The following is a 20,063-nucleotide window of genomic DNA, read 5'->3' on the forward strand; positions in this document are numbered from 1 at the left end:
TGCAGACGGGTTACCTTTCCCTAAAGCCTCTCTCCCCCTCTCCTACATCAGCAACAGACTCCGCCTCCTTCTATTGATCTTTCCCGCGTCGGTTTATCAGCCGCTAGCGATAATTGCAGCTGCTGTAGCCACCTGAAAACTGTTTGTAAAATAGACTCCGACAGGTATATGACCTGTTTTACCCTCTAATATATAATTTCGTCCGCAAGAAATATGTTGGAAGCAATAGAGCAGAGAAATTTACCTACAAACATGGAAAACATCGAGGGAACCTATAACGAGTGGGGATCAGACTCCGTACCCGAGGGCTGTCGGCCTTGACCCTTCGCCGTGGATGCACGTAAACAAGTGAGTAGAACAGCTTGTCACGTGACCTAGACAGCGTGCACAACACCTGACATCACCTGGCACCACAAGAGACCATCCTAGATGTTTCAGAATGTGGTCAGTCTAGGTAAAGCAATTGTAAGATTCTTGTGTCCGAGTTGCTATGGAAACTCCGAATAACGTACGCATTTTGAGAACTATATTTGTTGTATTTTTGTATTTTATGTTGTGCTGGGATCAATAGGCGTTTGGGTAGCTAGGCTTTGCATCAAATTTTCCCATACCTTTCTGATGTTATACGGGTTTAAAGACTCCTACAACTCAAGAAACCTCTTTGACGAGCGTGTATTGTTTCTCCATCAGAAGTAGCACGATAGATGAAACATCAATGAATATTCTTTACGGTGCCTCTGTGTGTGTGTGTGATTGTCTGTTGTAAATGTTTCTAGTGTTACCATGTGTGTAATTTCAATGCGCATCCGAATAACACCATGCGGGCTTTTAAATCTTCCAGGTAACAAAGAAATCACCGGAGGTACAAAATGACACGTGAGTATATCCTGGTCCAGATGTTGTTATGCCTGCGGCAGTTTGTTTTCTGTTTTCATCACTTAAAGACCTCTTCAGTCGTATCCATCTTCTCTCTTGTCAATTTGATGTTTGCTTATCTGTGGACCACTTGATTGCTTCATTTTCCAATGGTGGATTTACATGTCAACAGCATGCACCGTGACCCTGTGATCTTCTCTGTGCTATGATATTGTTGATTTTATACATCTCTAATGACCTGTGTGCTCGCCAAACATGGACACCCAAGCGGCATTGCTGTCTATTCATCTTTGCCGCCGTTTGGACTAGCATGAACCCTTGCACTGGCCATCTGGGGCTGTGGGCACTTTTATTGTTCCTGTGTCTTCTGAAATATGATCAGCACACCTGTAGACTCCACCTCGCCCTGAATCTCCAGCCATACTTTAATCATTTTGATGCAGTCACCAGTTCTTTTTAATATCTTCTTGGAGAATACCATGCTCGAAGCTATCCACGACGACCACACTGTCATCTCAATTGGTGGAAGACCGATCTGCGACATGCACTTTGCAGATGACACAGACCTGTCAGCAGGCACTAACAAAGAACTCCAACGTCTCACCAACAGACTGACAGACAGTTCAAATGCATATGGACTAAAAGACCAGCACCAAAAGAGCAAAGTGATGGTCAATGGCAGCGGCAAAGTAGAGATCTCTATGAACGAGGTACAGTTCGAAGAAGTCAGCAGCTTCAAATACTTGGGAGCCACCCTCTCTAAGGACGGCAGCTCCACGCCAGATATCTACACCAGGATCGCAAGAACATCAACGGCAATGAACTATTTTCAACAGTCAAGTGACTTTAAGCTGGTCTTCTTTGGTCACGTGACGGCAAGACACCCTGGGGAAATCTGTCCTCTAAGGCATCTTGAAGGGTGGCCAAAGCCGCGTTGGTCAGAGGAAGAACTGACTTACGAACAAAGACTGGACAGGTCGTCCTGTACAGGACCTGCTGACTATTGCCCACAATAGACAAGATGGCGGCCTGTCAGCTGCTAGTCTGTCTGTCCATGTAATCCCCCAAACCACAGGTGGCAGCCATGGGACGACTGACTGAATCTCGTTTGGCCCGACTGGGTGTAGCATTTATTTCTGTCTTGTTTTTTTTGTATGGTGTATAATTGTTTATATGATTGGTCTGTGTTTGAATCTGCATTTAATATATGAGCATTTTAAATGTGTATTGAGATGCTATTTATTTTTATTTGTGATAAGCGTATTGATCGTACAGTGGAGACGCTCTGCCTAATTATTATGTATTCGTGTGTATGAGAACGAGGCTGCACCTGCCCGGCATGACAACTTCCGTCCTCTTCTCTGTCTCGTGATGCACTTACAACTGCAGTTTACATAATTTGTGCCTGTGGGTTCATACTTGACTGAGCTTTAGTTCCTGCTTTGTTTCTGTCCTTCCGTGGGAATCACGCAAAGTGTTATTTCTTAGCTTGACTTCAATTTTCCGTGGCGGTGCCACTGTCAGCCAGTACTTTTCATCTTCAGCATTCCGTATGTATGAAAAATACTTTTCTTAATTACCTCTATCCGAAGAAATCACTTGTGTGGATTTATAACCTACTCACCCATAATCACGTGGGATGTACAGCAAAAAGTGAATGTGATAGCTTCAGTGAATATGTGTTCATTAACAATTTTAATTAACGGGAAACTACACTTTAAACACTTTTAGTTTTAGAAGTGAGCGTATGCATTGTTTTGTTATCAGGACTATATGTCAATCCATTGGCTGAGGGAAGCAGGTATCAAATTTTCTCTTCAAGCTCTGAGACTTTACATTGTCTTTCCAGAGTAATTATCTTTGGGAAAAATTCCCTTATTTTTGTACCTGTGAATGTGCTTTGAAGCTGTCCAGTGGGATTGCTTGGGCCTTCACAAATTGTCATCCATTGCCTCATTTGCTTTGTGTGAAGAGCAGATAACTGTGCGCACTGACTAGTCCATGTCTGTCTTGTTAACTAAACGATTCTGTTCTCTTCTTTGGATCGTAACTCATAATCAGACCCTGTAAACCTTCTTTTGAAGTTTTATGAAGCATTCCACATAGCGACCTTGTTGTCTGTTGGTTAATTGTTTCAAACATGAAGCTAAATATTAGGAAGTCTGATCCTCTTCTAGATCCTGAAGTACCTTTATTAACACCTGTCGTCATCGAGTCCACACAGGTACACCCTCTTGCTCCATAAAGGAAAGACTATTGTCATGAAACGCCTCTGATTTTCATAGCCACACCCACTCTGAAATACATGCCTGTCATTATCAATTAGACGAAAATGAAGCTGAAAACGCTGTAAATCCGGGTCTGGCAGGCCATAAGTATGAGCCACAATGTCCTGACACAGACGCACACACACACTTACAAAGACAACATTGCATACCTTCTTCTTTGAAAGTTCGTTGGAGATCACTGTCAAGTAAGTCATCTTTATTAACGTTGCTGTTTCAAAAAGTTTTTTAAAATGTGAAATGTTTTCTGATTGTATTGATATCTCTTCTTCAAGCACGAATGAATAATTTCAGGTTAATTTACGCCTGACTGCTGCATTGAATATGATAATGGTAACGGCATGACAGATTGAGACTACATGAGCGGATAATGAACTGAGAAATAAGTGAGCATCCAAGGATGAAGCTAGTCACAAAAGACTCAGGTTTGCGCAGCTATCGTCAAATTGACGACAAGGTGAAGAAGAGCAAGCTAACATTAAGGTTGTGCGATGATCCTAAGACCTTTTGACAGGACAAGAGACCGACTGCTCAGTCCTGTCTGAACTCACCAGCTTGGCTGTCTCGTGTAAAGACTTGTTTGGTTGTGGCGGGAAAGGCTTTATTGTAGGAAATAAACATATTTTTCCGAGAAGAATGAAATATTTTGACTAGGGGAAAGCCTTTCTCTTAACCACAATAGCGTCTGCAGTTTTACATACCTACACCACTGCTGTGTCAGTCTGCGTCCTGTGAAATAATAAAAAGACAAAACCTTGCCAATTTCTTTGAAAAAAAAATTATGACAGGTGTAGCCACTTTAAAGCTATTCATAAGACTTTTAATGGTAAAAAGACATGAACAGCGTGTAAAAGAAAAAGTAAAGGAGACATTTGGAGAGAAAAATTCGTGGATGTGGGTCCTGACCACGAGACCAGTGCGCTTTGAAGGTCTTCTACAAAACACATTTATGTCATAGACAATGCTCTCTCCTTTACACACACACGCGCGCAGACATGCACGCATACAAACAGAGGTTCATGCACACAGACAAGCTTTGTTTTACTAATTAACAAGCTTGAAAAAGCTGCATCCTTCTTCCTGAACCTCAATACAAGCGCATAATGCACACACACGTTTCTGGAGATAACCTCTGACCCCAATCTCATGTAGGCGTAGCCAAGGTCGTAAATCATCCTTTGCCACTCGCATCGTGCAGGTCACGTGTCTCTGTGCTCAGGCCTGGGCAATGCCATGCCATTCATTACTAGTGACAGGAAGGTGAGCGTGTGGCCTCATGTCACAGGTAGACAGACACGTGCATCATGCGTCTGCTGGACTGACAGTGTTGTGCCATGTACAGCCAACAGAGCGACAGCAGCAGGACCACCCGGACAAGATAAATAAAAAGGAAGAATTACAAAATTTGCCCACAACATCATGATTTACCACCCAACATTATTGTCCACACGTTTGCAGCTGCTTGTCTTCCCATGTGTCTGTGTTTGTACAGCGAATGTTTGTACATAAGTGTGAAAACTTCTTGCTTCAACGACTAATGTTAGAGAACTTTCTTTAGAGCTTTAATATCTGCAGACAGCTTCAATAAAGCAAAATAGTTTATTTATATATGTGTGTAATTTGCAATAGCAGTAGAGTGTACTTAAGTGTATGGTATTGTGATTGTACATGTGTGTGTGTGTTTTGCATGTGTTATACATGTGTGGTAGATCATCTGTAAGGTATTGTATGACTGTGTACGGTAGTGAGTGGACACCGCACCACCAGTGACGTGATGGTAACAGCAGCGACAACATCCTGATCTGCAGTAGCAACAGCTTAGATAATTGTTGTGTCAAAAGTAGGCTGCAAAGCGAGTTGTCAAAAAGATTCATAATAAGTTTCCATTCTCTTCCTTTCTCAGAAGCAAATTTTAATTGCTACTTTAATTTATATTAGTGAATTGAAGCTGTTATGACACTGTCTTAGGAATCAAGCTCTACCCAGTAGCAGTTCACCCGGATGTGAAAAGGATCCTACATTAACACCGGCTCTCTGACATGTCTTTGTCATCTACAACAGCCTTGACGGAGAAAGGCAAGGAACTTTTCTGTGAATTCTTTATATTTATGGGAATAGTGAGACTGTTTATTTCGTTGGAACCTCTCTTTCTGAAAGTATTATTTTAATGTTTACTTTCTTTAAAGATTAAAACTTTTTTGACAAATGCAATTGGAGAACTCCGTTCATCAGAGGCAGAAAAACGTCAACGTACCACAGACACATGAAAAACGAATAAAGTATTTCAGTGTTCTTATGATCTGTCAGACAAATAAAAAGAAACATTGTTCCATCATTTATCATGTCCTTTTCGCTGTTTTATTTTTGCTGAAAAAATCTTGAATATTTTTCAGAGGCGTCCTGTCACGATTGCAAGATGCCTGGGTGCTACACATCCATGAAAGTAAAGTTCACCTGTGTGTTCAGACGCTATGGAGTTCTCGTCGGCACTCACCCTCTGCCTTTCATCATCATCCCCATCGTGGTGTTTGGCGGTCTGGGCTTCGGATTGTTCACTCTCGACTTTGAAACAGACCTGGAGAGCCTCTACTTTCCGAGGAACAGCAGAGCGATCACCGATAGACAGAAAGTTCGAGACCTCTTTCTTAATGTCAATGACCTCCGCTACGACGCGTTTGCCCAGAGTGATGCAGTGGACCAAGCCACTTTGATATTTCAGTCAAAGAATGGCTCCAACATTCTGGAGAAAAAGTCTCTGGCAGAAATAAGAGACATCGTGCAAAAGGTGAAGGAAATCTCTGTAAACAAGAGTGGACAACCTCACACCTACGAAGACATCTGCGCTAGAACAGCTTCTGGATGCGTGATAGAGGGGGAGCAACTTTTATCCCCTGAGTTTGAGAAACTACTGTTGGCCAATAGGGTTCAATTCCCGTACTGGCCACTTCCTAATTTAACGGAAGTAGTTGATCTTTCTTTTTATATCTCCGACACAAAGACGAACAAACCCCAGAATGCTTCTGAAACCCTTCAGTCTGCAGGAATTTTTAAATTATCATTTATATTAAAGGAAACATCAAAGGAATGGGTGAAAGAGTTTCTTTCATCAGTCGGCAAATTAAAGTCAAATTTCTCAGAGATTTTCTACGGCACGACCCAGTCTCTGAACGAGGAACTCGACAAAGGAACCAAGGGTGACATTTACCTTTTTGCCTTGACCTTTACCATCTGCATCACCTTTGCCTCCATAGTCTCTTCTGGAGGGAACCCGGTGTCCACCAGGGCGATGCTGGCTAATGCCGGGGTGCTGGCCGCGGGACTGGGTATTGTGGGGTCTCTGGGACTGGTCAGTCTGTGTGGGGTCAAGTTCGTCAACCTGGTCGGCGTCATGCCCTTTCTGATCATCGGTAGGTCATCTGTGATAAATGTCGTTGATGTGTGCTGGGATGTGTTCATGAGTGAATGAATAGTACACTTCTTGGTATTCTGTCTCATGTCTTTTGTAACAGACTAACCCTCTGTTCTACCGGTTTGCAAACAGGCATCGGTGTTGATGACATGTTTCTCCTCATGTCCTCGTGGAGCGAGACCATCTCAGAGCGGGTGATGAGCGTGCCAGATCGTCTCGGGGCAACATTCGCCAGCGCCGGCATCGGCATCACAGTCACATCTCTCACAGACTTCGTTTCTTTCATCATCGGAACTTCATCGGCATTTCGGAGTGTCACGAACTTTTCCATCTACACAGGTGAGAAAAGAGTATGATGAAAGATAATCGGTTGATGCTGCTGTAAGGCAAGAACAAACCACCATGCAATGTTACAAGAACAGATGTATTCAAGGCAAATGTTTAGTCTGATATTTACTTTTTACTGTTGAGCCCAGGCCCTCAAACAGACAACAAACTCTTTCCCCACATTGGTTTCCTAATCTATGATGAAAGGTATTTAGACACAATGAACCACTTACAGTTCATAGCCTTTATAGTCATTCATCTGAGAGCTCTACCTTCTTTTGTAGTATTATTATTTTATATTATTGTTTTATTATGAATATTCCTCATAATCGAAATCCTTTATATCACTTCCAGCCAGCTTGAACCATTCTAACTGATTTGTCGTATTTTTCTCACATTGTCAGAATGGTTGTTAAGGTTGATTTGTTTTCCTTTAGTGGTTCATTCTTAATTTAAAAAAAAAAAAAGACTGACACCGTCTCGCGTTTCTTCATAATTTGTTCCATTGGCTAAAATTGAGGTTAGCTAAGATTCACATAACTAAGACAGAGGATACTCAAGAATGGCATTAGCTAAGATTGACAGTAATCATGTCTGACAGTGGCTAAGACCGAGAGTAATGAAGATCGACAATAAATTGGTAAAATATAATTGCTGATATGGAAGGACGAATTATGTAGTGACTTTATGTGTTTAAAGTGCTTAGTTTTCTGTCCACGAGAAACAAATACTATTGAGGTTTGAAAAAATGTAAGTACTTAGCTTCTTCCTCTTGGACATGGGCAACGTATCATCTGACAATCACATCAAAGACTTATTTCCATCGTTGTTTAGGTGTTGCAGTCTTGTTCTGCTACATTTGTCAAGCGACACTTTTCGGGGGATCCCTTGCTCTGCACTCTCACCGGGTATTCTCGTCGCGACATTTCCTGACTTGCCTGAGAACAAAAAGCAGACAGGAGTTAAAGTCTGACGGGAAGTCCTCCTGTGGAGCTCTCATCTGCGGAGGAACAGTTCCCAAGGACGCCCGCGATGACGAAAGCATCTGCGAGAAGCTTCCTCGTCTGACATTGCCGAAGCTGGTCATCAGCTCTGTTGGCTGCGTTGTCATCATCGTCGGCTTTCTGGGATACCTTGCGGCGGCGATCTACGGTGTCCTCAACCTTCCACAGGGTCTGGTCCTCTACGAACTGGTACCAAAGTCCTCGTACTACCATTCGTTTCTCCTGGCAAGCGAAAAATATTTCCCTACTCGCATACCTGTTGCTTTTGTCGTTGATGGGGAGGTTAACTACGCGGGAGATGGAGGCGATCAGCTCCGGCAGCTGATTTCGTCTGCCCAGCAAGACAGACAGATGACCAAAGGTTTCCAGCGCTGCTGGCTGACTGATTTTGTCCGTTCTGCAAACTTCACCAACACGACATTCGTGAAGAACCTGGCGGACGTGTTTTTACCAGCCAACCAGCGGTACTACAGCGACGTAGTGTTTGGCCCGAACAACGTGTCCCTCACGGCCTCCAGGTGCTACGTGATCTCTACGCCCATCAGTAGTCAGTATGACCTGGCCGACCTCATGACGAGGATGAGGAAGCTTGCTGATGAGTCGCCTCTACCTGTCTTCGCCTATCACCAGGTATGCTAGTCTTCTCTCTGTCTCCCTCTCCTGCGTTATTATTGCATTATTATTTAAATTTGCTAGGACATTATGTGTGTGTGTGCACGTGTATATGTATTTGATATGTGTGTGGGTGAATTTGTCCTTGACTACATCTGGGCTTCCTTTCCTGTATCCGTGAGAAAGGGATGAATAAAATTCAGCGAATGTTTTATTTCCTCTTTTTTTTTTTTTTGTTTTCTTCTCAGTCCTTCGTCGCTCTAGAGCAGTACCACGCCGTGTTACCCTCCACCCTCCAGATGGTGGGGGTGGCAGTTGCCGTTATTTTTGTCGTCTGCGTGATCTTTCTTCCCCATCCCTTCATGGTTGTCTTGGTAACCATCACTGTTGCTATGATCCTCGTGGGCATCTTCGGCTTCATGTACTACTGGGACACGCCTTTATCGTCCATCACCATGATCCACTTAGTCATGAGCGTCGGCTTCTCCGTGGACTTCTCTGCGCATGTCTGCTCCGCCTACCTTCTCTCTGACGCCAGCACGCGCACACAGCGTGCGCATGACGCCATCAGTCACGCGGCCAGTCCTATTTTTAACGGTGGCGTGTCCTCGCTCCTGGGAATCATCCTGCTGGTGTTCTCAGACTCCTACATCTTCGTCTCCTTCTTCAGGATCATGGTGCTGGTCATCGGCTTTGGTATGCTGCACGCCGTCCTCTTCCTGCCAGCGGTGCTGTCGCTGATTGGTCCCCAGAGCAACCAGGTCACCGCGCATGCGGCAAAATCTGACCTTCCTGGACAGGAGCAAAGAGAAGATGGACACCATTCGCCTCGTGGCCATTTACACGTAAGGTCTGTTCAACACGAACACAGGGACCTTGCTTCCTTCAGTGAAAGTAAAAATGACATCTGCCCGAACATTTCCGTTAAAGAAACCTTGTCGGAGCAAGTCTCAGAAGGTATTGGTGAGCAACATGATAAACACGAAAACAGACTGAAGCTTACTGAGTACACAGTTTATGATGGTGAAAGTACAAGAACTATTGTAATATAAACAAATTACATTGTCTATTTGTTCATTAGGATGCACAATTTTCTGGCTACAGATAAACCTGTCTGATTTTTTTCCTTCAGTCCGTGTGCAACCAGTTACACTTATCGTCAAAGTCGTACAACATTTAGAACAATCCATAATCCTTTATTTAAAAAAAGGAAATATTTAGAAAAAAAAATGAAAAGGAAATCGTGAGGGAAACAGTTTTATGTTAATTAGCTACTTAACCGTGATTTCTCTGTTTCTGCTCAATAGCTTAAACATTATCACCACAAGAGTACCCTGATGGGCACGACTAAGGGCTGTAATAGATAGAAGGGAGTTTATATATGGGTATCTTGATATAGACTTCTGTCTCACACAATCACACACTTTGTAACATAGACATGTAAACACACAGTGTTTATGGTCCATATTTTACACATGTGGAGTTGTAACATACTTATTTCATTCAGCTGATGGATTGGAAGAAAACAGATTTCCTCACGTTTAAAGCAGATGCGTTCGAACTTGAAGGCGTCCATTCTAGTCGGTTCGATACCCATGTGACGAAGATTACTTTCGTTACCTGGCCCATTATTGCTCGGTAAAAATCGCAGGAAACTTAGACTTAAAGAAAACAGCTGGTTGTGAGATAAGTGAGACCCGAACCCTCACACCCACAGGACTGTAAGGTCAGGGGTTGATTCTAAGGTGTTTGAGAAAACCCATATGCACATAGTCATGGGGTGGATTCTGTCAAGTGTTTGTCAAATTCATATGTATTAAAGGTATGCTTAATTGTATAGCCAAATAAATGTTTAGAAAACTCATTTTCTACTTTGTCCAGCGCGTTACTTTTGATGTTTCATAATGTGAAATAGATTTTATATTTACATTCATGTGTTTTATGTTGTAAATATTTTATTGTTTTACGTCGATTTGTTTTGCGCTTTTGTTGTTTGTTTGCTTGGGGTAAGTATGCTGGTCGTGCAAATAGTATTCAACTTTCAAAGTAACGTCCACTCCACAAGAGTTATGTAAAGAAACACATTTTTATGTACAGCTCTTCACTTCACGGACACTATAGGTGTCATTATTGACTTTGTCGTTTTTACTGTTGGTGTGTTACACCGAGTCAGAAGGTTTACAGAAATATCTTGCCAAAGATGCTAATAGATGGCACATTGAGAGATACTAAACTCTGTCAAAGAGATTTCAACTCGCTGCATCCTTTTTGTTTTTGTAATTACAGCTTTACCACAGTGTCATGTGTCTTCTGTGATTGCTGTTTGATATTAATGATTTAATTAGTGTCTTTGACAAAACTCATCTACATACTTTACTCACGCGCACACCTTCACATTACACACTACAACATCCAGCCCTCCTCCCCCCGAACACCCTCCCACACACACACACAGATGTTCCTCATTACAGTCTGACTGCGACATTTGTTGGAAGAGAATATACTTCGTGATGGTTTTATTGATGGGGAATACCTACAGTATTTTAACTGGCTGTCATATCACACGTGTGAACATTGTAAGAAACAAATATTAAATAATAAACTGGTTTGTATTATACTCCGGCATTCATTTGTATGATTTTGTCTTCGTGTTTTCTGTTCGTTTTTATTTATAGATATTTTTTTATTTATTCAATTTAATGTCTATGTTTGTGTAACTGTTTGTGTGTGTGCGTGAGAGAGAGAGAGTGGGTAGTGTCGGATACTAAGAGATATTACTAATCATGCGTTTCACAAGTTCACAATCTCCGATTTTACACTAAAAATATTCTTTAAAAACAATTTTTAACTGAACTAATCATCATCATCATCATCATGCATACTGTTAGACTGGTTTGCTTGTCCATTTACTCACTCATGAACGAACGCGCGAACGCTTGTACACAAACGCGCACACTTAAGATATGGTAATAAAAATGTCAGGTGCTGCCGTTGGTTTTTCCAGGCACCTGATCTCATGCCAGGCAATTCCCGTGAATGTTTCATGTCACACCTGGAATTTGATGTGACGGGGCTAATTTGTCACCTTGATACTTCTCGCACGTTCCTCCCTCTCTCTGTGAGAGACAGAGACGCATGCAGTTTACTGCCAACACCTTTCTGGGAAATACCCATTACTACATCCGAGTCCAAATATATCTCTGACGATTGCGACACAGCGAAGTCTCGTGATTAAAAGTAGAGGAAAACAATAGAGTTCAGAACAGAAGGAAAAAATAGTAAGAAAAGAACAACCACAACTCAAAACATCAAGAATAAACAAACACAAGAGAAACATGAACATGAAGGCGGGCAGGAACAAATAGACAAAAACATGAACACAAACATTAACAAGAAGATGAATGAGAACGTAGTCATGAACACAAGCAAGAATAAAAAATTTGAGCAAGAACATGAACATTAACATAAGCAAGAACATCAAGACAAACAAGAACAATGAAGAAAAATATGAGAAAAAAAACATGAACATAAACATCTACTCCAAACAAAAATATAACGAACAACACAAATATGAAAAACACAAATATGAACATAAAAATAATATAAATATTAACGTGGACAGAACAAAACAAAGATTATTTACATGATGTTATAAGAATAAACTAATGCAGTTAATATTTATATAGGAGAATAAAAATACAGATCAGGTAAATGTATTGGTAAAGCACACAAGGTGAGTCATTCGTATAAACACGTAATCACTCTTTTGTTTTTTAGAGAGAGACAATGGGAAAGATCATGTGACCACGTGGGTGGGCGGGTTGGGTTGTGGAGGAGTTGTAGTGGTGGTGGTTACGGTGAATGTGGCGAAGAATGGTGGTGGTGGACACGCCCCCCTTTGTCCTCGCCGCTTGACGCAGGTGACAGCTTACCTGTGTGTCCGTCACACACCTGCGCAACTTGTGATAAATGTCTGCCGGATGTTGGCTCGTGCTTTTTATTTTAATTTTTTTAACTTAATGGTGGCTAGCAAAAAGCCCCTCGATTACTTCTCCAACTAAAAAGTTAATTATAAATCGCAATTTATAGCCAAGCGGGTGCTTAGGACGAGATTAGAATTACACTGCATCGTGTGATTGCAGTCGGACTACAGAATTTACGACATCTCGGTTCAGAAGATATCGACTGCTTCCTAAACGGGACTAAAATGATGCCAGGAGGGTGATGGCTGTTGGTATACAGGTCTTCTCGCTATAGTGGGACTTGACATCGCCCTCCATTGGCTGGCATTAGGTTTCTCTGGCACTTGTTGGGTTTAGCAAATTTAGCAAGTAAATTTTAGGTGTGATTCAAGGAAAAGCTGGACAAGTCTACTACAGACACCACCTAGCTGACTAGACACACTCACTGACACTTTACTCCACCTAGCTGACTAGTATAGTCATTCCTGTACAACCTCTCCTCTCATGTCGTCAGGTCTGAGGGTTGACGTGAGTGAGGATTCTGACGACGTCTCCATCGCAGACTGTGACAGTGAACGGTGACGACCAGACATTTTGTTCATCATCGATTGAAGTCTCTCACGACCAAACCGGACACAGAAAGTGTTGAACTATTATCAAACGACCGCCACCTTTACACATTTCTTTCTTTCCTTTCGTTCTCTTTTCTTTCTTCTTTCCATTTTATTTTGTTTCCTTCTATATTGCATTTTTTCTTGCGTTTTCTTCATTTCGTTTACCTCACCTTAAAATGTCCTCCATAAACAACCTTTCTTGTGTTTTTATGTGTTAATACCACCAGCATTCCAAAGTCAGATACCGTGACTAGTGTGAAGAATACCTCCAGTGACTGTATTCTGGTTTATGTTGCCATCACAGATAAAAGTTGGTTGTCAAGATCTTTATAGTCTTCGTCTAAACATGGCCGAACATTTTACTTGACACCATGTAAGTAAACATACTACTTGGAAGTTGCTGCTAACAATACTTTTTCGGATTAAAAAATTTTTTTGATTTTTTTTTTTAGGTTTTGCTTCCCACTGTACAGAACAGTCTTCTCTAGAGCTTGTGTATAGTTTGTTTCTCATGGTTTAGTTATTTGTGACACAAGCTGTGTATTTCTTGTATAGGGTCAACCTCTTAAAAGTAGCCTCCCTCCTATTATACAGACTACAGGTGGGTAAGGAATTTTAAAACGACATCATCGTCTAGTAAGAAATGCTGTTACCAAGATTTTGTTTTCTCTGCTACATTCTTTTGTATTTGCCGAATAAAACTCTCCAGCCCCACACTCCCATAAACCTTTGTCAGGCACAACGATTGCAAAGACAGTAAAATGAAACTGAGACTCTATATAACTTCACTGGTGAACCTGCCCTACAGCAACATGTACCTGAGTTATCACGGAAGGGGAGATGGAGGGGAGGGGGAAATAAAGAGAGATGAGAGTAGGCGTGTATATACAATAATGTTGGGACTCTTGGTGGTAAGCACACTGGAGGAAGAGAGTCTGCCTGCCTTAGTTAACAGTGTTCCTCAGTCGGACTCAGTGATTGCATCGTTGGTGGATGTGCAAAATATGTGACTGACCTGAACTCGAACCTGAGTCAACACATCTTTTCACTGGGTCTGTAATTTTAGAGAGCTGATGTGTGCAGAAGATCCGGACAGACACGTGACTGTTGACTGAGCTTTTACTCACCATCTACACTCGTGCACTCCATTGATCTCTGTCAGGTAATTATTTATTTTTTTTGGTCTTATGACCAACCTGCAATCTTCAATATGTAGTTTGAAACAACCTGAAGCTTAGCTTTCTTATCGCGTCACGCGCGACAGCCACAACAAAAATGGCGGACATGGAGGCGGAGCTATAAGATGGACGTCACTCGACCTCCGTCATAATATATGCAAGGTAAGAGTTCGAGGCACGTGACTCCGCCCTATTTAAATATCTCTAACTATGACGCATGCGCAGTATACAGGTGGATTTCTAAGGCAAGGGGGTTGGGGGTAGGGGTGCTGAGTACAAGACCCCGGCCATTGGTGAATAAAGGATTGGACGACTCCACAGAAAATAAAGTTGTTCACAATGTTTCTTGTTAATATTTGTTTCTTCTTATTATTATTGATAGTATGGCAGGTACACTTTATAGCAAAACATCACAATCATAGCAAGCACTGACCGCTTGATGCGAACTCTGTTCATATTATCTTTTACGTATATCTGTATCATTGTCATTCTGATCGATCTTTCACAAAAACGAATAACATGACAGATTTTCCTTTCTTTATTGCAAGAATATCAAATCAGTTCAACTGATCACAGTAGTCCAAAATAGCAAGTGGAGTGGTGTAGCATCTTTTCAGAGTCAGATAACTGGGGTTACAGTTCTCAGTTTCACGTTGTTCAGGTCAACAAGGTCAAAAGTAATCGATGATAAAAGCAAATCAATTAATATTTGGACCTTGTCTTTTGTATGCATTAAAACAACCCGAGATTGCTTGGATGAATACAACAACAAAGCAGAGAGACTATATCACAAGACTATGTGTGACCTTCTCACCAGCCAATTGTAGAGAGAAACCGTTCGTGCATGAAAAAAAAGGAGGCAGACAACCGATGGCTTAGCTGAAGGCTGTAGATGAAAACCAGAAGACTACAGACAACTAGAAAGGAGATTCACAACAAATGAACCCAAAACCCCCACCACACACACACACACACAGACACAGACACACACATTTAAAACCACACCGGTAAGACAAAAGGACATCACTCTCATAACTGACTAAGAAAGCCTAACCAACAGATAGTACTCACCATAATTAACATGAACCATCCACACATGTCATCCTTCATACACACAGATATTCCATGACAAGATGGTCAACTGATGAAGGCTGATCAGCCTTCCAACAGAAATCAATTAATGTCGTAAAGTTGTTTCTTTTGGAAAATTATTTAGAGAGTGTAGAGGCAGTTCATCACAGCAAACTTTTGTTTGGAGATCAACCAATACTGATATGTTTAACCTGCAAAATAACTTGTAACTTCTGCTGGAACTACTTATTTTGTCTTGGTGCAATAGTAAGAGACTCGTCACTGCTTAATAAAGGTTCATTTGATGAATAGTCGCTCACGGGAGTCTCAGTTTTGCAGTTTGTTTGTTCCGATTTATTCACACTAATCTTCTCTTGCTCGGGTTGATCATTGCACTGGGGGGAATTGTTCCCGTCCATGACAACAATTATATCTCTGAAAAAGACAACAATTGTTATTATAAATCAAAGAATATTTTTAATAATGAGTGTATATCTAGACATAAATCCTTATCTGAACAAGTAGCAATCGATTAATTCAGAGTAATAAAGGTAATTACATTACAAGCATAAACAAGAATGTAACCCCTTGACAGAGAGAGTGAGAGAGAGAGAGTGTGTGTGACATTTGCTGTGATTTGTGCTTTTATCCATCTGTGTGTACCCTGGATTGATGGAGGTAGAGGTAAGTGATTTCTAGAAACATTTTTGAAGTTTTCGTCCCTTCTTTTCTGTGATATAACGGAAAAAAAACATCACTTTAATGCACTCTATATTTTATATTACAAAAATTATGACTTTAAATAACACAAAATAATGGACATCTTTTCCGATGTGTGCACACAGCATTGTTACACCTAATAAAAGGAGTCCATACATGATCATGACCGTAGACGTAAAAAGCAGAAACATAACACTAATGTACACATACCCTCTTGATCTATCTGTCCCTCGTCCTGAAATTAAAAAAAAAAGTTGCTGTATTTGTTTCCAAATTATTTTGTGGCCTAAATTTCATTCCGCTCCATGTTAACATGTTTTCTGGAGTAATAGCATACTATATCACAAATATGATAAAAGAAACGCGTTCCAATGGCTATTGTAAAATTGCTCCAATAATAGAATTAAAATAAATAGCTAAATGGTGTAGTGTCTTTTCAAACTGTTAAAAATGAACGAAATAAAATGCAGGTTTTTACGTTACTTTGTAATATATGCCATTTAGTCATAAGAACAAATATCGGTTCTTGCAAGAAAGAAATGAAAATAAATATTGTAATCCTAGAAACATGCACAGCAGGGGAAATAACTATGGTACACGTTTTCGTGAGTACTTGTAGCCTCCCTTGTTTTTCCTTTTGTACATGGCAGGAGTGAATTCAAGAGGGAGGATAACTTTTAACCCATTAAATTGGTATATAGGATACAGAAGCCACTTTCTGTATCAAATAATATTTCTGTTATTATTTGTCATTTAAAAATAAATGTTGCTTTTATGAAATACACAAAAAATTCAAATGCTAAATCTAGGTTGTGAAAGTTTTTTATATTTTTCAGGAAAAAAAGTTTCAAATCTTAATTTACACACCCAGAAATGTCAGCCTCCTCCTGAAAGCCGGAAGTTTCTTGTACAGCACCAGAAAAACGATGGCGAAAATAACTATGCAAAGAACTACTCCTACTGCGACACCTGCTACCATACCATTGGTGACTGCAAATGTATTGATACATTGTCAATAAATGCATTATCTACAGTTCAACTAAAGCACTTAGCTTACAAAAAAGTTTAGAAAATAATTACAACTGATAAAAATGTTACGAACAGCATCTTTAACGTCTTAACATTTACAGTAAATTGTATTAACACAATCTCCGCTAAACATAATTCGCGTGATGTATAATTAACAGATTTGAATTTAATTAGATGACTTGTTTAAAATTTACACTTATTTACTTTTAATCTACCACAATATTTAATTTATTCTCAGTGTTTGAAAACAAGAAACTAACACTATAATCGAATAATACATATCTTTACTAACATTAATGCTTAATCAGTAATGACACTCAAAAACAAGAGTTTTCAAACTGTTTCCTCATCATTGAATCCTCCTATTACTTCCCTTCACTCACCTCCATCTCCAGATGGATTTGTTTTGTAATCAAAAGGAGATTTGATTTCAGAAAAAAACAGCAAAAATATTATAAGAAACATATGAACTTCCCAAAGGTCAACAGGATACAATACATTTAATATCCGATCTCAAAATTGTTTAAAAATGAAATTACCCTTGATGTTTGAGTCGAGTGAATGCTGTCCTTGTTCTTTTAGACAATAGTCTAAAAATATTTTCTGCTTAAAACTATTTTCATTTCAATTTGCCAGACTTACCTCCATTTCCAGATTGACTTAGTTCTGGGATGAAGTGAGTCACGTTTTCTGAAAAAGAATCAAAAGAGACTCAAAACATTCACAAAACCTAGAACAAGATACTAGAGGAACCTTGATGTCATCCATCTATGATACATGTTGTTCATTAAAAAATACAACAACAAATCTTTTGACCAAAGATCAAGAGATTCTACCTTGAGGAGGCCATCGGCATGTTGTTATTTCATCTATAGACAAGCCTGGTATCTGGCAAGAGAAGGTTCCAGACTCATGTATGAAGTTTTCAGGCAATGTGATTTCAGCATGTGTAGAATCTTTCAGACTGGTGGTAAATCCAGCTTCGTGATAGCAGTCCAGCCCATCTTGTAGTGTGCAGCCTACCACCAACCCTTCAAACAATATTTAAAGAAGTGATAAGAAAACAACACGAATGTGTAACAATTTAATTCCCAATGAAGGGGGGAGGGGCAAACAAACATCATTTGATTAGTTATAAATAAATATTCAAATTATTTATTGAGAGAGAATCAGAGAGGACAAAGAGCATTTGCTATTACTTTGTGGTCCGTTGTCTGGATTAAACTGGACTGATAGGCCATTTACTTCTCTCGCAGTTTCAGGAAAAATGCAGTCCACATGAAATGGTGCTGTACGTGTGGAAGCGCATCTCATTTTTCATATTTCTGCAATACACACCGTACGCACGCACGGACACAGATACACAGATACACAATGTACATTAGAATGGCAAAGTGACAAGTAACTACTTACAATCTGACCATTGTAACCCCCATCTTGATGCCAAATACAAATCTTTAAACAACGACACAATCTCTTCATTTCTGTATGCCTAGGATTTATGAGTGTTTACTCTTAACATCTGGCCAATGAGTAAAGTGTTATATTAGTTTTTAAATACCTAAGTATCTACCTTAATAATTATTATCATCGATATTCAATGGCGTACCTTAGTGGCTTCGTGGCGGAGTGTGAATGTGTTAACTCTTTACATCTTTACAGGTTAATGTTTCTTGCTCAGCCAGAAAAATGACTCATAGATGTGGTTCTTCAGCGATGTATATTGAAGAAAGCTGTGACAAGATCAACATACGTATTGCAGATATAATGTATTCAGACTCAACTTTCTAGCTCCTGTATCACAGAAATACAAACTCAGCCTCTTACAAACAAGATGGAGGGTTATGTCATACCGATATGTTCGCTCTACTCAGTTGCCAGATGATTGCATTAATTCAAAAATATACACTTACTCGCAAATTCTGAACAGCATATCAGCACCTGACAACATGCAGTTATTCGTTTTAATGGTCAGTGTTACAAATAGGCCTGAGATACAGCACTTTCAAATGATATTTAAATATGAAGTATAGCGTCCACCTGTCTTCACGGCATTGGTTACATCAGCACAAAAGGTTTTGTGGTTCTTCTCATAGCGGCTTAGGCCCGATACTGTGTTTGTTTATTCTCGTGTGTGTACTCGGGTGTCGACTCAAGACTTGTGGTGTGTCACGTGTGCTGCGTCGTCTCGTGATTTGTGGTCTGACCTCGATTCACGATACCCTTTTGAGAAGACTGTAAACAAATGATGTAATCGTACACCTTCGTATCAAATATACTCATATCTTCGTGCTCTTTCTGTTCATGCTCTCTCAGTCCGTTAAAAGGCAACATAAATCTACAACAAATTCCAAAGATTAACTTTGGGGTGCGTGCTCGTTATTTTATATGAAAAAACCGCAGTTTTCCTAGTGTCGCTGTAAACCTGAGATGCTGTCAATGTATGTCGCTGATACACGAGATGTGGTGAAGAAAAAAACACAGAATCTTAATATGCAATACTCTACAGTCTACACCATATATAAGAAACGATTTAGGTCTGCTTTACTCCCTAGTTTCTGTAAACAAATGTCATTTGTTGTTTTGGCGAATTTGCTCAAAATTTTGTTTCCCTCATATATATATATGTAGAGAGAAACTCTAAACAAATCATTCTAAACTGTTTATGTACTACATTAGAAAAGTATTTTTTCATAGCCTACCTTCCTGTGTGCAGTTGGTTTCTTGAACGTCCTCTCTGTTCACACTTTGCCTCAACACTGACGCAGATAAGCTGGTGTTACTATAAATAACTTTCTTTAATCGGGTAGCTCCCCGATGAGTAATGAACGGTTTTTAACATAAAACTTTGCAGCGGGTATTAAGCATGACAGACGACATGAAATGCGATTATCTCTTTTAGTCCTGATCCTTATATCGCAGACTGTGTTTAATTTATTAAGTTAAGTTTTCAAAAAATTATTTTATTCGATGCCA

The 20,063-nt window shown here is 40.2% G+C and overlaps 2 protein-coding genes across 8 annotated transcripts; one reads left to right on the forward strand and one right to left on the reverse strand.

Annotated features, from left to right (window-relative positions):
• Positions 1–35: 35 nt before the first annotated feature.
• LOC112568459 (patched domain-containing protein 3-like) lies at positions 36–11,130 on the forward strand. 5 transcript variants are annotated; one of them, XM_025245764.1, is made up of 7 exons: positions 36–348; positions 842–876; positions 5,130–5,237; positions 5,555–6,568; positions 6,703–6,909; positions 7,732–8,531; positions 8,762–11,130. In XM_025245764.1, the coding sequence occupies exons 3-7, from the start codon at positions 5,201–5,203 to the stop codon at positions 9,563–9,565; spliced, it is 2,862 nt and encodes a 953-aa protein (XP_025101549.1). In that variant the 5' UTR covers positions 36–348; positions 842–876; positions 5,130–5,200; the 3' UTR covers positions 9,566–11,130. The 5 variants fall into 5 exon arrangements, with proteins under 5 accessions (XP_025101549.1, XP_025101550.1, XP_025101548.1 ...); XM_025245765.1 differs by lacking the exon at positions 36–348 and adding an exon at positions 370–454; XM_025245763.1 differs by lacking the exon at positions 36–348 and adding an exon at positions 391–508.
• A 3,661-nt stretch (positions 11,131–14,791) lies between these two features.
• LOC112569064 lies at positions 14,792–19,879 on the reverse strand. 3 transcript variants are annotated; one of them, XM_025246716.1, is made up of 9 exons: positions 19,790–19,879; positions 19,128–19,322; positions 18,697–18,820; positions 18,287–18,412; positions 17,924–18,118; positions 17,730–17,777; positions 16,926–17,048; positions 16,269–16,293; positions 14,792–15,773 (listed from the first exon to the last, which is right to left on the reverse strand). In XM_025246716.1, exons 4-9 carry the CDS (start codon positions 18,399–18,401, stop codon positions 15,581–15,583), a joined length of 699 nt encoding a protein of 232 aa, XP_025102501.1. In that variant the 5' UTR covers positions 18,402–18,412; positions 18,697–18,820; positions 19,128–19,322; positions 19,790–19,879; the 3' UTR covers positions 14,792–15,580. The 3 variants fall into 3 exon arrangements, with proteins under 3 accessions (XP_025102501.1, XP_025102502.1, XP_025102503.1); XM_025246717.1 differs by lacking the exon at positions 19,790–19,879 and having other exon boundaries at positions 19,001–19,139; XM_025246718.1 differs by lacking the exons at positions 18,697–18,820; positions 19,128–19,322; positions 19,790–19,879 and adding an exon at positions 19,001–19,025.
• Between the last annotated feature and the right edge of the window lie 184 nt (positions 19,880–20,063).

This window comes from Pomacea canaliculata, linkage group LG7, assembly GCF_003073045.1.
Source record: "Pomacea canaliculata isolate SZHN2017 linkage group LG7, ASM307304v1, whole genome shotgun sequence".
NCBI lineage: Eukaryota > Metazoa > Mollusca > Gastropoda > Architaenioglossa > Ampullariidae > Pomacea > Pomacea canaliculata.

Bases quoted from the DNA above. Each gene is read 5' to 3' on its own strand.
- LOC112568459 (XM_025245764.1), top strand. From the start codon at position 5,201: ATGTCTTTGTCATCTACAACAGCCTTGACGGAGAAAG. The intron at 5,238-5,554 runs GCAAGGAACTTT...AATATTTTTCAG, and splicing joins AACAGCCTTGACGGAGAAAG to AGGCGTCCTGTCACGATTGC. The intron at 8,532-8,761 runs GTATGCTAGTCT...TTTTCTTCTCAG, and splicing joins CTGTCTTCGCCTATCACCAG to TCCTTCGTCGCTCTAGAGCA.
- LOC112569064 (XM_025246716.1), bottom strand. From the start codon at position 18,401: ATGAGATGCGCTTCCACACGTACAGCACCATTTCATGTGGACTGCATT. The intron at 18,119-18,286 runs GTAATAGCAAAT...TATTGTTTGAAG, and splicing joins TCCAGACAACGGACCACAAA to GGTTGGTGGTAGGCTGCACA. The intron at 15,774-16,268 runs GTATGTGTACAT...TGTCTTTTTCAG, and splicing joins GGGACAGATAGATCAAGAGG to AGATATAATTGTTGTCATGG.